Below are 17,061 nucleotides of genomic sequence, written 5' to 3' on the forward strand. Positions count from 1 at the left end.
ATCCAGCATTTACGTGAAAGACTGTCCCCCCTCCGCTACGGCGTCGAACCAACGGAATGTTATCTTTACGCAAGGCGCTAAGATTGCATTCTTTAAAGGGATTCTGACATAGAAATATTATATATATACTATGGAATAAGAAAATAAGTACTGATAAAACTAACCTGGTTTCTGCCAATTACTACACATGAACTATTGCGCCATAAAAACAAAATATACTTGCTAGGATCTGTATGGCGAAAGAGCCTTGATAAAAATGGGTCTAGCCAAGCTTTCACGAAAAAAATGAGCGCAGAAAATTACTATACCATTCTTCGAATGCTAGGTTTAGATAAGGGTTTCTAGCCTTTGAGATGTAGCACTCTACAGTCTAGAAAATGTAAGAGTTAAAAAAGGGTTAAGAAAACTGGCATTCTATTCATAAAATGCAGTTTGATGCTTTCCTGCTCATTTCTATTTTCTAGTTTAAAAGTGGAGTAAAAATATTTGGGGACACTCGCGGCCCTCTTTCGACACAGAAACAAACCGCTAGGAGGAGTGAATGCAGCCCTCATGCCCAACACCTTTATTAGTTGTTGAACTTAATAGGTACGAAATATATATTGTGACTGCAAATTTCTTCAAGCCACCCACAGAGAACTAAAAAGTAGCTCGACTTAATAACTCGGTAATTGTCTTCGAGTATTAAATAGTAGGAGAAGGGCCGGTGACCAAATGTCGCTCGAAATAGAGGCCGCAGAGTAAATATCAGATTAATATCTTTCACACTGTCTTCTCGAACAATATTTTACGAATGACATTGGCAAATATTGTGTAGTGTGATTCGACTAATCGAACAATTTCTGAAGGAGAACAATCTTCATCGTACACTTGCCACTCTCCAAGTAATATTTTAACTGCTCAAAAAAATGGTTGTGGGTTCATTTTATTTAACTTTGCACTACTACCAGGAGGAATCTACAATTTCCTTGAATACGGTCGATAGCTCAGAAGGCTTTAAAGACGATGTTATCAGTGGACGTTGGGATGTTGTCTTGCGTACCGTTTCGCAGCTTAATCTCCCACAACGAAAACTAATTGATCTCTATGAACAAGTAATGTGTATTTGTTTCCTTATGAGAAGCAAGTCTATTGCATCTGATATCTCCTGTTGAATTTTAGATCGTAATAGAATTGATTGAAATGCGTGAAATCGGAGCCGCACGGAGCTTATTAAGGCAAACTGAGCCTATGCAGATTTTACGAGACCAATTCCAGGATCGGTATTTGCATTTGGAACATTTGTTGTCTCGGGTTACTTTCGATCATAAAGATGCTTATTCAGAGGGTATGACGAAAGAAAAGCGGCGACAAATTATTGCGCAAGGTATGCCTCTAGAAAATCAAAAGGGATATACCTACCAGACATCATATGTAGTTTCACATAGCATTATCACATGAGGTGACCGTTGCCCCACCCGCCCGGCTCTTGACCTTACTTGGCCAGGCAATTAAATGGCAGCAGCAACAAGGCTTAATCCCACCGGATGCCGAATATGATTTATTTCGTGGTGCAGCTCACATTAGTCGCTCGGAAGAAGATGCTCCACCAAACCATTTATACAAGACCATTCGAGTGAGCCTATTGCATTCATCACATTCTCTATTAAATGCTAACATATATACTGCTGGAACAGTTTTCGAAAAAACAGCACCCAGAAAGTGCTATTTTCTCACCCGATGGACAATATCTTGTTACCGGTAGCATTGATGGATTCATAGAGGTATGGAATTATCTCACGGGGAAATTACGAAAGGACCTCAAATACCAAGCCGAGGTAAGTCCATACATCGTTTCTCAATGTTTAGTGTGACGAATAAGTGGTAACCAACATATGTAGGAAAATCTGATGATAATGGATTCAGCCGTACTCTGCTTGAATTTCAGTCAAGATAGCGAAATGCTGGCATCAGGTGCACAGGATGGTAAAATTAAGGTATAGGAGTACATTTTTAGCTCAATTGGATGTAGATGTGGAGTAAACCTCTTTTTCTGTTTAGGTGTGGAAAATTCAAACGGGTCAGTGCATTCGGCGGTTTTCCCCCGCCCATAGTCAGGGAGTGACTTCCGTTTGCTTTTCAAAGGACGGGAACCAAATATTAAGCGCTAGTTACGATCACACAATACGGTAATCGGGCCTTTTAAAAAGCCAGGCTTGCAATGATGTTAATCTGTAATTTTACTTAGATTGCACGGATTAAAATCAGGGAAAACTTTAAAAGAATTTCGAGGGCACTCTTCATTTGTAAATAATGCGGTTTTTTCCTTGGACATGACTCGTGTTATCAGTGCAAGTAGTGATGGAACCACTAAGGTATTCCTGATCAGTAGCTTTTTATTTAATTAACTGAATGCTTAAATTATTTCTAGATTTGGGATAGCAAATCTACAGAATGCTTGTTTACCATCACTCCTCAGGAAGGCATTGGTACAATCGCAGGGGTTGGAGGACACACCATCAACTCTATTGTCCCCCTCCCGAACAATTTGGATCAAGTTCTTGTTTGCTGTAAATCCCCTAATCTCTTTCTTATGACAATGCGTGGGCAAGTCCTCAAGACTTATACGCATGGTAAGGAGGTAGGGGCGAACTTCGTAGGATGTGCACTCTCTCCACAAGGGGACATCGTATACTGTGTGGCAGAGGATCGAAATATGTATTGCTTTAATCTAAAAACTGGGGTGTTGATGTGCGAATTCAAATGCGGAGATGGTGAAATTATCGGCATAACATCGCACACATTCTCGAATATAGCTGCGGTGTATTTAGACGATGGAATTTTATCTTTGTTTAAGGCTTAAAATAATATAATTTCTATCTTCTTTCCGCTAATATCCAATAAAGTTAGAAATGGGAATGTATTTTTTTTTCTTTTGCTTCTTGTGGAAGTAGTTTGAGAATAACGGGCTCTATCAGATTATTTTATATCCTCCTTAAACATTTAGGGGAAACTAAAGCATATATTTACACGAGAATCGATAACCCATTAAGTAACCTCTCACTTTCCCTTTAATCCTCATCGCTATCCCTCGCCTCCCCCTCCTCCCTGCTAGGCTGCCTCTCCATCTCCACCCCTAGGCCCATCACCATGTCCTCGTCATCTCGTATTTCACTCTGAGATCTCGATGTGTCGGCAACCGATATTTTCGGGGATGGAAATCCGGTAAATGGAAGGGGTGATGGCTGTTGTGAAGCAGGGGTGGATGCAGGAACACTACTCGAGCCATCTCGGAGAGCATTGGTAACTAGAGCACGAGAAGCTGAGGATGAAGAAGCTGGGGTGCCTCTTCTTGGAGCGATAGGGCCATTCTCCTGTACAAATCCCTCCTCTTCCTCCTCCTCTTCCTCCTCCTCTTCCTTCTCCCCCTCCTTCTCCCCCTCCTCCTGCAGAGTATCTCTATTTCCACTTCTATTCCTTGAATCAGCATCCTCCATCACCACCTCTCGTGATTCCTCTTCGTTCTCACTCTGGGCAGCACCAGCTCTGTTCTCTTCATTCTGATGATCCTCCATTGGTGATAGTCTCGGGCTCTCACTTGGAGAGCTTCGCTCGCTCTCCCCTTCTTCTCCTTCTGTGGCCTCGGCGCGAATCTCCTCTACCCTATGATGCAATCTAGCTGCAGATATATTAGGGGTTCCTGGTTCAGGGGCTGGTGAAGCAAAGGGTGCGAGAGAATTTAGCGCGGTTCCCTCGCGCTCCTCTCGAATTGTCTCACGAAGTTCGTATATGGCCGTAATAAGCGCTTGGAATTGCTTCACCCGTCTCTCAAAAGTAGCTTCGTGGGCTCGCTTTTCCTCTTCGAGAAGCTCAATGTCTAATTTCAGCTTTTTAATGGTCCTGAAGTGAAGTATTAGATGTAAGATAACCGAGTCAAAATATAAAATCCAAGAGAAAAATTTACTCTTGTGAGCTCTCCCGGGTGGGCAGTTTGTTAAGCTTCATAGTAAGAACATCGTACTCCATCTGACGCTGTCGATCTTGTAACACTGAAGCGAACTCTGATCTTAATCCTTTGATTTCCTTTTGAGTGTTTGCAATCTCATTCTCTAATGAACAGCCTATTGATTAGCTTCAACTCTAAAATAAAAGGTAGTCTCAAGCATACCTAGTCTTTCATATTCACTTAAATAATAATTAGATTCATCCTCTGCCATATCCTCGACTAATTGATTACGGAGCATATTTAGTTCATACTGAGAGATCTCGGCTAGAAGCATCTGATAATCATTTTCTCTAAAAATAACATGAATTAGATTTAGGTAAGTTAAATATTAGAAAAAAATCAAGGTATTTACGCCTCTTGTAGCGATTTTTCCGGAAGTTTTGCTGTCCATTCTAAGTATCGATTAATTAACCGTCTTAATTGGAGCTCTTTAACAACTAGGCGGTTGCGAATCAATGCATCTATAAAAGAATTAACGAAGAAGACGAGAAAATTTAATCAGCATATTGGGATTAGCATGTTAACAAATAGAAGATTATATGGGCAGCGATGTACCTTCGTCTGCGTTCATTGCGATTAATTATATTTATTATGCTATAGTAACGTAAAAGCAGATATTTGATAACCTCGATTTTTGGATCCAGACGACGCAGTCAAAAATCTCTACTTTTCATTCATATATCCCTCCACGTACTAACCACATTAATTGATTTCCGTTTTCAAACAATGGATATACGATCGCGGGAAAACGATAAGGATCGCACACCACCATCCCTCTCTTATTTCTGCATCTACAATCCTACTTTAGGCACCTCTGAAGAAACGAGCAAGGACCAGCTTCTCTACTACGCTGCCCGCAAGGCTGTTCCTCTCGACGCGAAACTTAAGCAGGTCGGACTTGCACAGGCCCTCGTCAATTTCACACGGTACGCATTTCCAATTATACTTACTAGTCGAACTATTATGCTCTGTCCTTCGCTTAGATATACCGATATTCGCTACTAATTCATTAACTCAACCGCTTTATTATTACAGAGTGTTCTCTCAAAACAAGCCATGTGAGAATGTTCACACTCAAAAGAACAGACTGGTATTCTTGGAAGCTGAGCCTGGCTTTTGGATACACATGGTATTTTCGGGAAATTATGGAAAATGTAACTTCTATCGCATCTGACTCTTATTATTTCGAAATTCAGTGCATCGAGCTCGGTCAGATGAAAAAGCAAGGAAAGGACAGCAGCGGAAAACCTAAAGTGAACATTGAATACCTAGATCATGAACTTCAAGATGTGACCATTAGAGCAGCACTGGAACAGGCATACCAAATTTATAAGGTAAATCCGCCAAATATCTCTTATACAACCCAGTATGATTAACAAAATCCTTTTTTTTTATATGCATATGAAATTCCATTAGCTTTTCAATGGAAGCTTTGAGTCTACTATACGGAAACAATCTATAAAACATCTACAACACCGACTTGAGGATTTCTTTGGTGAATGGATATGGAAGTGGGATTTTGATTCCCTTGATACACATACTGCATTAGATGGTAAGGATCGGTATAACATTGGAGTAGAAAATAGAATCTAACCCTGTCCCCTTCCCCCTTTTTTGTTTAACAAGGCATTTTTTATCAACCACTTTCGCGCAACACCCACAACTTGCTCTCTCTACTATTTGACGATCTTCAACGCGAATTTGCTATGTTCTCTACCTTCATGGTGCTATCAGCGGATGATGCACTGGTCTTTAGTGGGCTTAAGGATGTGTGCGACTCGCGTAATCTCTGGCATCACGTTACTGAACTTACATGTGAAAGAAGAAAGCAAGAGACCGCGCAACGTTCGAAGAAAACCTCCCAGGTCTCGACCCTAAGAAGCATTACGAAAACCTTCTCAAGCTCAAATCTTTTTGGGTCATATTGGTATTCAGCGCCTGCACTCTCATCTTCCTCTTCTTCTCCTACACCTGAATCTTCACCCGCACCTCCCACATTAAATCCCCCCGTAAAACCGGATTCTGCTCCACCCGCCGTAACTTCCTCATTGGCGGACCCACTAATACCCTCCGAGTCGCCACCCGAAAGACACGGGTATTACCTGGTGGGACCCAAGGTTATGGACGCCCGAAAGAAAAAAATCGGACTGACTAGAGTATACCTAGCTGGAGAGATAGACGAGACAGAAGCATTGACTGGGGGGTTTGGCACAAAAGTCAACAATGAAATGGAACATTTCTTAATCGTTTATGGGGTAAATACAGGAGCACGTGTTGTTTGAAATTTCTTGAAAGATTAATGGACATCAAACCATAGTTTAAATCGCAAGTGACGCTGGCTTTCCTTATACCTTGTGGCGCATCTGGTGCTAGTGAGCAGCTCTCCAGCCCCGAATTTTACCACCGGTTAGATTCATACCTTGGACCACGGTTACTTGATATTGTCGCGGCAACCACAGAGGATAGTGAGCGTGTGCGAAAAATGTGTGCAAAGCCTGATCGTGAATATCGATACATCCTCTTCAATCGCATCAATCTAGGGATCCGCTCCTCCATAGGTGGATCCAAACATGGAACTGTCAATGCAGAGATGGTTAGCTGTATTAACCGGGTTAAAGCTGATTTGGAAGTGTACGGAGATTTGAATGAGGTATATGTTAGAACAAGCTCGAGTTTCTACGTGGCTGGAAGGAGGACAGAAGATAGAGAGGTGTATATCGTGGTGCCGAGAAAGGATGCCTCACTAGTGGATGTAGAAGGTAAGTTGAACCCCCCGTACCAATTTTATTTCTCTTTACGTTAAATATAATGTAACCTTTTTTTTTCATTTGGGCTAACCTTGATGCAGAGGATATGCGGAAAGTGTGTTCGTATGTGTTTATGGGAACGTTTTTGGATTGATTGTTAATCTCCTTGTATATTATTCTAATGCACCGTAAAGATATGTCACCATGAATAGAAGGGCAGTCAAATGTTATATTCGAATTATAGCAAACAAAAGAAAAGTACATACATAAAGATAAAAGACTGTTATATAAATCTCTACCTAGAGTGCACAAGAAATATCTCTCTTTCAAGCAGAGAATCAAGTGAGAATACAAGCTTTAGATATATTTGTTATTATACTGGTTGAAAAACTTGAAAAAAAAAATTCGCGTCTACTTCGGAAGGCTCAATAGTGGTAAGGATAGTCGAAGCCATAGAAAGACTCAGGCGCATCATTAAAGATGAGGTAGTTGTAAGTGTCCTGAGGGACTTCTTCGAGTACATTCTTGGTTGAGATTTTCTGCAGGTACTCCCTCATTGTCTTGGGGGTGAAAAGCTCCGTTGAATTCTCAGCCTGTGCCGACAAGAAGTATGCGATCAATCCCGCCACGTGTGGGCTTGCCATCGAGGTTCCTGAAATAGTGTTGGTCGCAACACGTGATCCAATCCAGGCCGAGGTGATGTCCTTTCCAGGAGCAAATACATCGACGCATTTTCCATAGTTACTGAACCAAGCGCGTTCGTCCTCAATGGTGGATGCGGCAACGGTGATGGCTTTTTCTGCCGCAGCAGGACTGTATCTGCATGCATCCGAGTTGTCATTTCCAGCAGCGACGGCAAAGAACACCCCAGCATCCACAGCTGAGTTTACCGCTGAATCTAGAGCTCTACTTGAACCACCGCCCAAAGACATGTTGGCAACCGATCCGCGATGACGCTTGTTATTTCGGCGCGCATCGAGAGCCTCCTGTTTATGTTTTTTAGCAGCCCACGCCACGCCGGCAATCACATCGCTCATGGTTCCAGAGCCGTTGGAACGAAGCACTTTCACGGCGACCACCTTGGACTTTTTCGAGACTCCGTATCTCGATCCAGCAATAGTACCTGCAACATGAGTTCCATGGCCGTTTCCATCCACATCTTCGTCGTTACTCGGAATAGTCACTCCCCATCGAGCACGGCCTTCAAAATCAACATGATTTACGTTGACTCCTATTAAACATAAAATATTAAAATCAATTACAGGAAAAATCAGGATAAAGATTAGCACGCTACTCCGTACCCGTGTCGATTACATAGACTGTAATATTCTCTCCAGCGGCGTTAGAGTCGTAAATATACTTGTTGTAGGTACGGAAGGTGAGCGTGGGCCGGTGCGAGATGCGCGACAATCCCCAAGGGGCGTTGCGCTGGATTTCACTGGCATACACGATAGAATCGCGTTCGACATAGGCCACCTACATGAGGAGAAAATTTCGCATTAATAAGCAGAACAGAGGAAAAGCGCGGTGGAAATCACAGGTATATCTGAAAATCTTCATTACATCTTCGTTCCGCCTAATCTTGTCCACAGTGAGCTCAGAAAAATGGCCCGCATATCCTACAAAATTGTCCAGTGCGTAAGTATGCTTAATGCCAGCTGCGACTCCTGGATCAGAGAGCACTCTGGATAATGGGTCATCTTCGTGCATGCGCTTCACCCAATCGTGATGCGCCTGCACACGGTGCTGCTCGATATTATCCTTGAGAACCACTATGTAGCCATCTCTGACGACTTCGGCGGTCTCAGAGGAGACCAGCGGCGCAAGGGGCTCTTGCAGCGGGATGGAAAAAATGGGCCATGCCGAGGCGGCTGTCGCAGCCAAAAGTCCAAAAAGCAAAGGTTTCATAAGGGGTATTCAGATGAGGTTGGAATTGGGGTGAGGGGGTAAATCAAGAAGTAATTTGGACAGTGGAAAAATAGAACAAGGCAAGCTGACTCAAAGAGACGCGCGTCTCTTATCTCCCCCTCTTTCAGCTTAAGATTGTGACATCTCGTGACCGTAATCCTCAATTAAGGTTATAATTCCATAAATGACTTCATTTCATTAGAATACGAGTGTTCTGTGGAGTGACTGCAAAGCCATGAAACATAGAGGCACCTTAAGTACACTATAGAATCTCGCAAGCAGATGACCCTGTATAATATGATCAATTATAATAAGGCACATTATATTCGAAGAATAAGCGTGCTCTCCACAGAGTTAATGGATCTGCCGAGTTATAGTTTTTCCGAGATTTATATAGCATTTTTCTGCACTTCGCAAAACACTGCCATTTCTAAATATACTGGAGGAGCAGTGAGCATTTAGACGCTATACAATGTTTGGGGGAAATTGGGCGAAGAAGATCGGAATGAAAAGAAAATGTACGGAATATTTACCATCGGACATTAAAAGAAAATCTTGGCCTTTTTAAACCATAGTGTTCAACCACCTCCTCGCTGCGTTCTTTCTTCGTTTTCCCCTCCAAATTTACTCCCGATCTCCTTTTACCGCGCTAATAATAGAGCCAGAGCCGACTCATACATGACTGACACGCCTGCCGCTGTAGCAACTCCAAACAATGTCATAGTGGCTAGTAAAGAAAAAGAGGCCTCCATGGTATCCCTTCCGGATTCACGGCAGCTTACTTTACAGCCGTACATATTTATGTGTGCCATATTCGCTGCCATTGCCGCATTTAATGCAGGGTTCTCAACAGGTGTCCCCAATATCCCTGAAAAGTCCATCAGAGCCTGCTCACTTGATATCCAGGAGGCCTATTCTGGGACTCTTCCGGCATGCCTTCCCATGAATGATTGGACGTGGGGCGTAGCGGTCGGCCTCTATGCTCTGGGTGGTTTGCCCGGAGGACTACTTGCTGGTTTTATAGCCAACAAAATCGGAAGAAGGGATGCTCTCCTTTGCAACAACTTCTTCTTCATCGTTGGTGGAGTACTGATTTCAACCTCTCCGCATATCGTGCAATTCACTATCGGAAGGTTCTTGACGGGGGTAGGCTCTGGTTTCGCATGTGTGGTTGTCAGCATGTATTGCGCAGAAATATCAACAATTAAATACCGTGGGGCTATAGGAACTGTGTTGCAGCTAATGCTGGTGACGGGTATTTTGATCTCGCAAGCACTTGGCCTATCTCTATCTTCCTCAGTTTCAGGGTGGAGGTAATAGGAAGAGAAAAGATTCAAATGATATATACAATGCTAATTCGCAAATTTGACTAGATGGCTCTTCTCCATTACCGTGGTCGGTTCCCTTTTCCAGCTTTTACTACTTCCACTCTGCGTCCGCTCTCCCCGCTGGCTTATCTCCAAAAATCGCATCGACGAAGCTATGCAGGCCCTGAAGCGGTTGAGGAAAGGGTATGATATCACGGAAGAATTCAGTGAAATGGTAAACGCTCAACAACAGGATAAAGAAGGAGGTGAAAAGGAGGGCAAACATGTGTCATACAATGCCCAAAAGACACTCAATGTCTTTGAATTATTATCCAATCCTGCTCTGGTCAAAACTGCCTTGTTGGTAATGGTAGTTCATGGAGGCTCACAGATATCAGGTACCTCTACATAAGCAATATATAGATTGAAATTCTGTCTAACTGAGAATTTGTATTTATCAGGCATCAATGGGGTGATGTACTTTTCGACCTCTATTTTTGACAAATCATTCGGCAGTGCAGCGCCCAGCGTCACCGTGGGGATAGGATGTTTGAACCTCGTGATGACCCTTATCTCATCCTACCTGATTGATCGTGCTGGGAGGAGAATGCTTTTACTTACATCAACTTGTGGCATGTCAGTCATGAGCACTTTAATGGTCATTGCTTCCGTTCTCAAAATCGATGCCCTTGTGGTTGTATCGGGTAGGACACTCTAGAAAACATTTCTACGGATCAGAACGAATCGTTAACTCATCCATATTCATAGTTATGTTGTTTGTCGCATCTTTTGCAATTGGCCTTGGAACTGTCCCTTGGCTGATTGTAGCTGAGTTGTTCCCGACTTATGCAGTTGGAGCTGCTTCTTCCCTTGCAATGGGGATTAACTGGTTTTGTAACTTTATCGTTGGTCTCGTGTTCCCAACTCTTAAAAGCGCTCTAGGAGACTACACATTTGTCGTATTCGCTGTGACGAATATGCTGCTCTTCCTCTTCACTTTCTTCCTTATTCCAGAAACCAAAGGGGTATCTCTCGAGAAGACCGCTGGTATAACCAAGGAAGTGAAAAATGAGCCTGCTGTTCTCAGCGAAATCTAATCAATTGGAAGGAGTTACTTAATAATGTATCATATAAAAGCGGTTTTTTATGATGGTTTTCCATTGAAATCTTTGCTGGAGTAATACCAACCTCCAAAAAATGAAATATCATCAAATAGCAATTCCATTGAAACTTATTTGCGAAATCAATATAAACTTGATGATAGCTCCAATATTTGTGACCTTTTATTCTAACAAAGAGAATACTTTAGTATTAATGGCTGTACAATGTGGCTATCGATTGCGATACTAGTAAATAGTAGCAGAGTGCATTGGAAGCGCCTGTATAAGAGGGTTTTAATGAACCATGAATGCAACTTCAAACAATCCTAAACACTCTAAAGCATGTTTTCTCTGATTCCGCGAGCAAATTGCAGATTCAATCACCGACTTAATAGACACAGCCCCTCGTCATGGCCGTAATCTAATCCAGCAACCGAGGGTTTTTGGTCACTTGATTAAACCAAATATCTTCGTAGCCTGTAGAGAAAAAGCGAATCGTGCCAAGCAAGCGAGCTTCTAGAGTCCAATTCAATACTAGCGGGAATGTGCTTATATAGGAGGGCCTGTCTATCTTCATGGTAAAGTATGCGGGTAATTGTAGTTCAAACAAACGCTTTGCACATGCTAGAATAGCAAGCAATTCTGTTATCTGTCACAGTTGGCTGATCGAGTTATGCCTCTCGTCAAACTTCATGAGATGGTTAAAATAAAAGCAGTCTCAAATTTTATTAAAATTTGGCGGCGTTACAAGCATCTCACTCTCTCCTGATTAATAAAGCACTAAGTATCTCTTAGACACTCTTCACACTCCCACATCATAGAATGCAATCGCGGCACGTAAATATGAGTGCTCCGCGATTGAGAGCTGTATTTTCATTGCAATGCATCCTTCTTATTTTATTAATATTTTCGACTACACTCAGCGACGCACAGACTCATCAGAATGGTTACTGTGTGATGCGAGGACAATGCGGCGCAAAGAGTTTCTTTGGCAAGCAGCTTAACTGCCCGGTTAATGAAGCAGCTATTCAGGTCATATATTATATATTCTTTTGTGATTAGCAGTGTTGAAATCTGATTTTTAAAAATAGCCGAGCGAAGACTTCCGAGCGAAGCTTGTGGAGACATGCGGTGAGCAGTTTCAGAATGATGGCGTCTGTTGCGATGAAGCCCAGCTGGATGATCTCATTGCATCAACCAAGCAAGCTTATACACTAATTAGCACGTGCCCAGCATGCTGGAACAATTTCCTTCAATTTTGGTGCACTTTCACCTGTTCTCCTAATCAATCGCGCTTTGTCAATGTTACTAGCACCGCCATCGCGCCAAGTACTAAGAAAGAAATTGTGACATCAGTAGATTTCTACGTTGGTGATGAATTTGGCGGCGGTTTTTACAACTCCTGTAAAGAGATCAAGTTCCCAGCAACGAATGGATATGTGATGGATTTCATTGGAGGAGGCGCGAAAAATTATAAGGAGATGCTAAGATTCATGGGACAGGAGCGACCACCGATCGGCTCTCCCTTCCAGATCAATTTCCCAGACACCTCTCCTACGGAAAATATGACCTCCTATGACGAGCCGGCAAAACGTTGTAGCGATGTTGACGTGCGCTATCGGTGCTCTTGCGTTGATTGCCTTGAGGTGTGCCCCGTACTAAGCCCAACCCCGGATGAAGCCCCGCAGTGTTTCGTTGGCCCCTTTGGTTGCTGGTCGTTTGGATTATTGCTTTTGTACGCAATGATACTCTTTGGGGTTGTAGTAGCATTGCTATGGCGACAGCGTGAGCGGTGGCTCCGATGGATGGGTCGTCGCCGTCATTCCTATGAGCCAGTAGCACTTTCCGATGAAGAGGATGCCGGTGATATTCGAGGTCCGCAGCTGGTCGATCCCTATAGTCTTCCTAAGCGCTACTGGCTCAACTCCGTCATCCAAGACTGGTTTTATCGCCTCGGGTACGTATGCGCCGAGCACCCTATTTGCACCATATTGATTAGCTTGGCATTTGTATCACTTTGCTCGGTGGGGTGGGTGCGTTTCGGGATTGAGCGTGATCCAGTGCACTTATGGGTGCCGCCCAACTCTCCTTCTTTACAACAGAAAACGTTTTTCGACGAGAATTTTGGTCCCTTCTATCGAACTACCCAGCTGATTATCACCTCGAAGACACCAAACTCAACAGTCATCACCGAAACCAACCTGAGGCATTTGTTTGAGCTAGAGAAAAAGATCCGCACACTTCCCTCGCATCCCAACAACTACACCCTCCAAGATGTTTGTTTCCATCCCACTGGCCCAAATTGCGTGGTTGAGTCCGTAACTGGTTACTGGCAAGGGGATCCTGACAATTTCAACTCTGACTCTTGGAGGGATGATTTAATGTCGTGTGCACAGCAGCCAACTTATTGTCTCCCTGATTTCCAGCAGCCACTCAAGCCCGATCTGATACTGGGCGGGTTTGAAAATGATAACTATTTGGAGTCGCGTGCAGTAATTTCGACCTTTGTGCTGAGAAATTCGTTGAATGCGACTGAAATTGCACGGGCGGCGGAATGGGAGCGGACCATGATAGCTTTTTTGAAAGAGGCGGAGACGAAGGAAGGATGGCCGGATGTTCATATCAGTTTTTCAACCGAGGTAAACAATTCCTCCTTGCACACCATTTTTATTACCGACGAGAAAAGCGAATACTAATACCTATCTCTATATTTGTGTATATCACTAGTCTTCACTCGAAATTGAACTTAACAAATCTAGCAATACGGATGCACTCACTATTATTATTTCATATTTCGTCATGTTCCTTTACGCTTCCCTTGCCCTAGGCAAACTCTCTACCTCTCTACGATACCCGACACGACTGGTCATCGATTCCAAGTTTTTACTTGCCCTTGGCGGCATATTTATCGTTATTGCTTCGGTATGCGCATCGGTTGGTGTCTTCTCGCTGATCGGACGAAAGACGACGCTGATCATCGCGGAAGTGATACCGTTTTTAGCGCTGGCAGTAGGAGTGGATAATATTTTCATTCTTTGTAATGAGTTTGAGCGTCGACGACACGAAGAGGCCATTGAAGAACGAGCGGCAAAAACTCTTGCTAGGATGGGCCCAAGTATATTGTTGAGCGCATTAAGCGAAACAATTGCCTTTGGCCTCGGGAGCTTGGTGACCATGCCCGCAGTGAGCTCGTTTGCCGCGGTGGCCGCACTTGCCGTGTGGATTGATTTCGTGCTGCAGGTGACGATGTTCGTGGCATTTTTGGTTTTGGATGCTCGGCGCGCAGAGGACGATCGAATTGACTGCTTCCCCTGTCTGAGGCTGCATGATGTGTCCCAACCAGACGAAGAGGCTGAAGGCTTGTTGCAAAGTTGGACACGAAAATACTACGCGCCTCTGGTTTTACATCCCACCCTGAAGCTTGGCATTGCAGTAGTGTTTTTGGGCTTTTTCCTAATCGGATTGGCACTTGTGCCTAAAATTGAGCTTGGACTTGGTAAGTTAGCTAACGGCCTTTTGCTTCGCCCCTAAAGTTCATCTCATGACTCTGTTTCTGATTATAGAGCAACGCCTGGCGCTGCCAAGTGATTCATATCTGGTTGATTACTTCAATAATCTGGACAGCTATTTCCGGGTTGGCCCACCTGTCTATTTTATTGCACAGAATGTGAATACGACGTCTCGTGCCGGCCAGCAGGCTCTCTGTGGTCGTTTCTCCACATGTGACCCGTACTCGTTGGCAAATATTTTAGAGCAAGAGCGCAAGCGCCCCAATCTGTCCTATATTGCTGAGCCAACTTCGGTGTGGATCGACGATTTCCTTCACTGGCTCAACCCGACCCTTGACATGTGTTGCAGATTTAAGAAACAGAGCCAAGGCGGATCACACAAGGAGCTATGTGCACCCGAGGAGGATGAATCCTCTTGTGACGTTTGTTTCGCAAACAGACAGCCCGTGTGGAATATAACCATGGACGGGCTCCCGGAGGGCAACGAGTTCCTAATGTATCTCGATTACTGGTTAGAGGCGCCAACGGACGAGACATGCCCGCTGGCAGGAAAGGCAGCCTATGGAAATGCTGTGGTGAAGGACCCTCAGCACACGACCATCAAAGCCTCAAGTTTCCGCACCTATCACACACCGCTCCGAGCACAGCACGAGTACATCGGTGCGTATCATGCCGCACATCGGATCGCCGCCGATATCTCGAAGAGTACTGGCGCCGATGTCTTCCCCTACTCGGTGTACTATGTCTTCTTTGAACAATATAGTTATATTGTTCGCATGTCAGCAGAAATTCTGGGCACGGCCATTGGCACGATTTTCCTGATTACCACCGCAATGCTGGGCAATGTAAATGCTGGCTTTGTTGTCATGGGCGTGGTGTGTATGATCCTCGCCGATACTCTGGGTGTGATGGTGCTCTGGGGTGTACCGCTTAACGCTGTCAGCCTTGTCAATTTGGTGATTTGCGTCGGGATTAGCGTTGAGTTTTGTTGCCACATCGCGAGAGCGTTTGTGGTCAACACAGGCAATCGCGACCAGCGCGCGTTTAAAGCCCTCATTGATGTTGGCAGCTCGGTCTTTTCTGGCATCACACTGACCAAATTTTCCGGGGTGATAGTCCTGGCGTTCACACGGTCAAAGATATTTGAGGTGTTCTACTTCAGGATGTACTTGACTATCGTGGTGGTTGGTGCACTGCATGGACTGGTGCTCTTGCCGGTGTTGTTAAGTTGGTGGGGCGGGGAAGGAGGAATTGGAGTTCTCGCGGATGAGGACTATGCGAGGATGGCCGATTGGCCAAGCTTGGGGAGAAGAGGAATGCTAATAGATGAGGAGGACGAAGAGGATGAAAACGAGCTGTAATTAGACCTCTCTCGATTCCACCCATTTTTTATATCTATTGCTTTTTTTTTGTTTCCTACAGACGCTTTATACTTTTTCTTCACGTGTTTCCACGGCCAACTTCTTAACCAGCTTTTGTACAGTGTCTTTAATAATACACCTTATTCTCTATAATAGTTAATAGTTAAAAAGCTGCAAGATGATATGTATAACAATATTGACACAGTCAAATGCAAAAAAAAAAAACCATGGTAGTGGTCAATAAAACAAGTTGCTAGACATTACACCAAAACGAGATCAAAACACGCCGCACATCCTTAAGAATGCCTCAAGGGTATAGTGTGCATCGTTTCCCGCATTATGGAGATAAGAAACTTCCTCAAGCCCCAATTCTTGGAGCATATTGATAAGCGAGATGCGGCCATGGCCAAATCGGTTCCTCCAGGCAGAGAATAGATCAGCAGTATCGAAGCAAATGAGTTCATCTCCTGTCCCCCTTGGATTATCCCAGCATGGTTTAGCAGGCAATATCACGCCCACATTTTCCATGTACTTTAGGTCCCCCGTTATATCATGGCCTACCAAAATGACAGGCACTTGCCCTCCAAGAGAAAATGCTTCGAAATCCCGCTCTAGCTCTTGAATAACTATTCGCAACGGTGCGACAACGGAAGTCCCAAACCTAAACTGATACTTGTTGTCTGCAACCCACCGACCATTTCGCAATGTTTTGTACTCTGCAACCACAAAATGACGATCCATGAAGCAATACGTCGGTATGGGGCTATGTGGGTTGTATATGGACCATCCGAATTCGGTAACAAGAGAATGGTCTTGTTCCCAGGATTCAATATCAATAGAGATTACGACAGGTTGCCGTTGTGTAGATGAGGCAGCGACTGCTTTGGTGAGCTGTTGAGCAAGTGCAAGTCGCGACTGCAATGTATTGACACGTCTCGCTTGTTTCCGGATCTGGCGCATTTTCTTCAATTCTTTCTTATGTTGTTTCAGCTCCTCCCTGCTTTTGGGGCCATCTGCTCCCAAATTCTTTGATTCTGAGCTCATGATGTCACTAAATGGTCACTGTGCAAGCCCAATTTTCTAGGAAGAAGGTGACAATGGAGGCAAATATTTTAATACAATACTCTAGGAAATGCTAGATTCG

The 17,061-nt window shown here is 44.0% G+C and overlaps 7 protein-coding genes across 7 annotated transcripts; 4 read left to right on the forward strand and 3 right to left on the reverse strand.

Moving 5' to 3' along the window:
• Window positions 1–714: 714 nt before the first annotated feature.
• VTP21DRAFT_9837 (uncharacterized protein) lies at window positions 715–2,842 on the forward strand (the record flags this gene model as incomplete). Its single annotated transcript, XM_069400827.1, has 10 exons — window positions 715–740; window positions 818–884; window positions 951–1,094; window positions 1,162–1,366; window positions 1,428–1,615; window positions 1,677–1,817; window positions 1,881–1,976; window positions 2,041–2,168; window positions 2,228–2,354; window positions 2,411–2,842. 10 exons carry the CDS (start codon window positions 715–717, stop codon window positions 2,840–2,842), a joined length of 1,554 nt encoding a protein of 517 aa, XP_069253563.1.
• Window positions 2,843–3,050: 208 nt separating this feature from the next.
• Window positions 3,051–4,556, reverse strand: VTP21DRAFT_9838 (uncharacterized protein; the record flags this gene model as incomplete). Its single annotated transcript, XM_069400828.1, has 5 exons — window positions 3,051–3,879; window positions 3,944–4,088; window positions 4,148–4,275; window positions 4,338–4,446; window positions 4,541–4,556. 5 exons carry the CDS (start codon window positions 4,554–4,556, stop codon window positions 3,051–3,053), a joined length of 1,227 nt encoding a protein of 408 aa, XP_069253564.1.
• Window positions 4,557–4,711: 155 nt separating this feature from the next.
• VTP21DRAFT_9839 (uncharacterized protein) lies at window positions 4,712–6,886 on the forward strand (the record flags this gene model as incomplete). Its single annotated transcript, XM_069400829.1, has 7 exons — window positions 4,712–4,911; window positions 5,021–5,114; window positions 5,182–5,319; window positions 5,402–5,537; window positions 5,612–6,240; window positions 6,303–6,744; window positions 6,834–6,886. 7 exons carry the CDS (start codon window positions 4,712–4,714, stop codon window positions 6,884–6,886), a joined length of 1,692 nt encoding a protein of 563 aa, XP_069253565.1.
• A 271-nt stretch (window positions 6,887–7,157) lies between these two features.
• On the reverse strand, window positions 7,158–8,640 carry VTP21DRAFT_9840 (uncharacterized protein; the record flags this gene model as incomplete). Its single annotated transcript, XM_069400831.1, has 3 exons — window positions 7,158–7,963; window positions 8,034–8,208; window positions 8,296–8,640. The coding sequence occupies 3 exons, from the start codon at window positions 8,638–8,640 to the stop codon at window positions 7,158–7,160; spliced, it is 1,326 nt and encodes a 441-aa protein (XP_069253566.1).
• A 678-nt stretch (window positions 8,641–9,318) lies between these two features.
• Window positions 9,319–11,044, forward strand: VTP21DRAFT_9841 (uncharacterized protein; the record flags this gene model as incomplete). The annotated part of the gene is made up of 4 exons (XM_069400832.1): window positions 9,319–9,953; window positions 10,014–10,345; window positions 10,409–10,651; window positions 10,716–11,044. 4 exons carry the CDS (start codon window positions 9,319–9,321, stop codon window positions 11,042–11,044), a joined length of 1,539 nt encoding a protein of 512 aa, XP_069253567.1.
• An 825-nt stretch (window positions 11,045–11,869) lies between these two features.
• Window positions 11,870–15,917, forward strand: VTP21DRAFT_9842 (uncharacterized protein; the record flags this gene model as incomplete). The annotated part of the gene is made up of 4 exons (XM_069400833.1): window positions 11,870–12,079; window positions 12,139–13,686; window positions 13,775–14,543; window positions 14,611–15,917. The coding sequence occupies 4 exons, from the start codon at window positions 11,870–11,872 to the stop codon at window positions 15,915–15,917; spliced, it is 3,834 nt and encodes a 1,277-aa protein (XP_069253568.1).
• A 276-nt stretch (window positions 15,918–16,193) lies between these two features.
• VTP21DRAFT_9843 (uncharacterized protein) lies at window positions 16,194–16,961 on the reverse strand (the record flags this gene model as incomplete). Its single annotated transcript, XM_069400834.1, has 1 exon — window positions 16,194–16,961. The coding sequence occupies one exon, from the start codon at window positions 16,959–16,961 to the stop codon at window positions 16,194–16,196; it is 768 nt and encodes a 255-aa protein (XP_069253569.1).
• Window positions 16,962–17,061: the final 100 nt, after the last annotated feature.

Source organism: Calcarisporiella thermophila, assembly GCF_041956535.1.
Source record: "Calcarisporiella thermophila strain CBS 279.70 unplaced genomic scaffold VTP21scaffold_6, whole genome shotgun sequence".
Lineage (NCBI taxonomy): Eukaryota > Fungi > Calcarisporiellomycota > Calcarisporiellomycetes > Calcarisporiellales > Calcarisporiellaceae > Calcarisporiella > Calcarisporiella thermophila.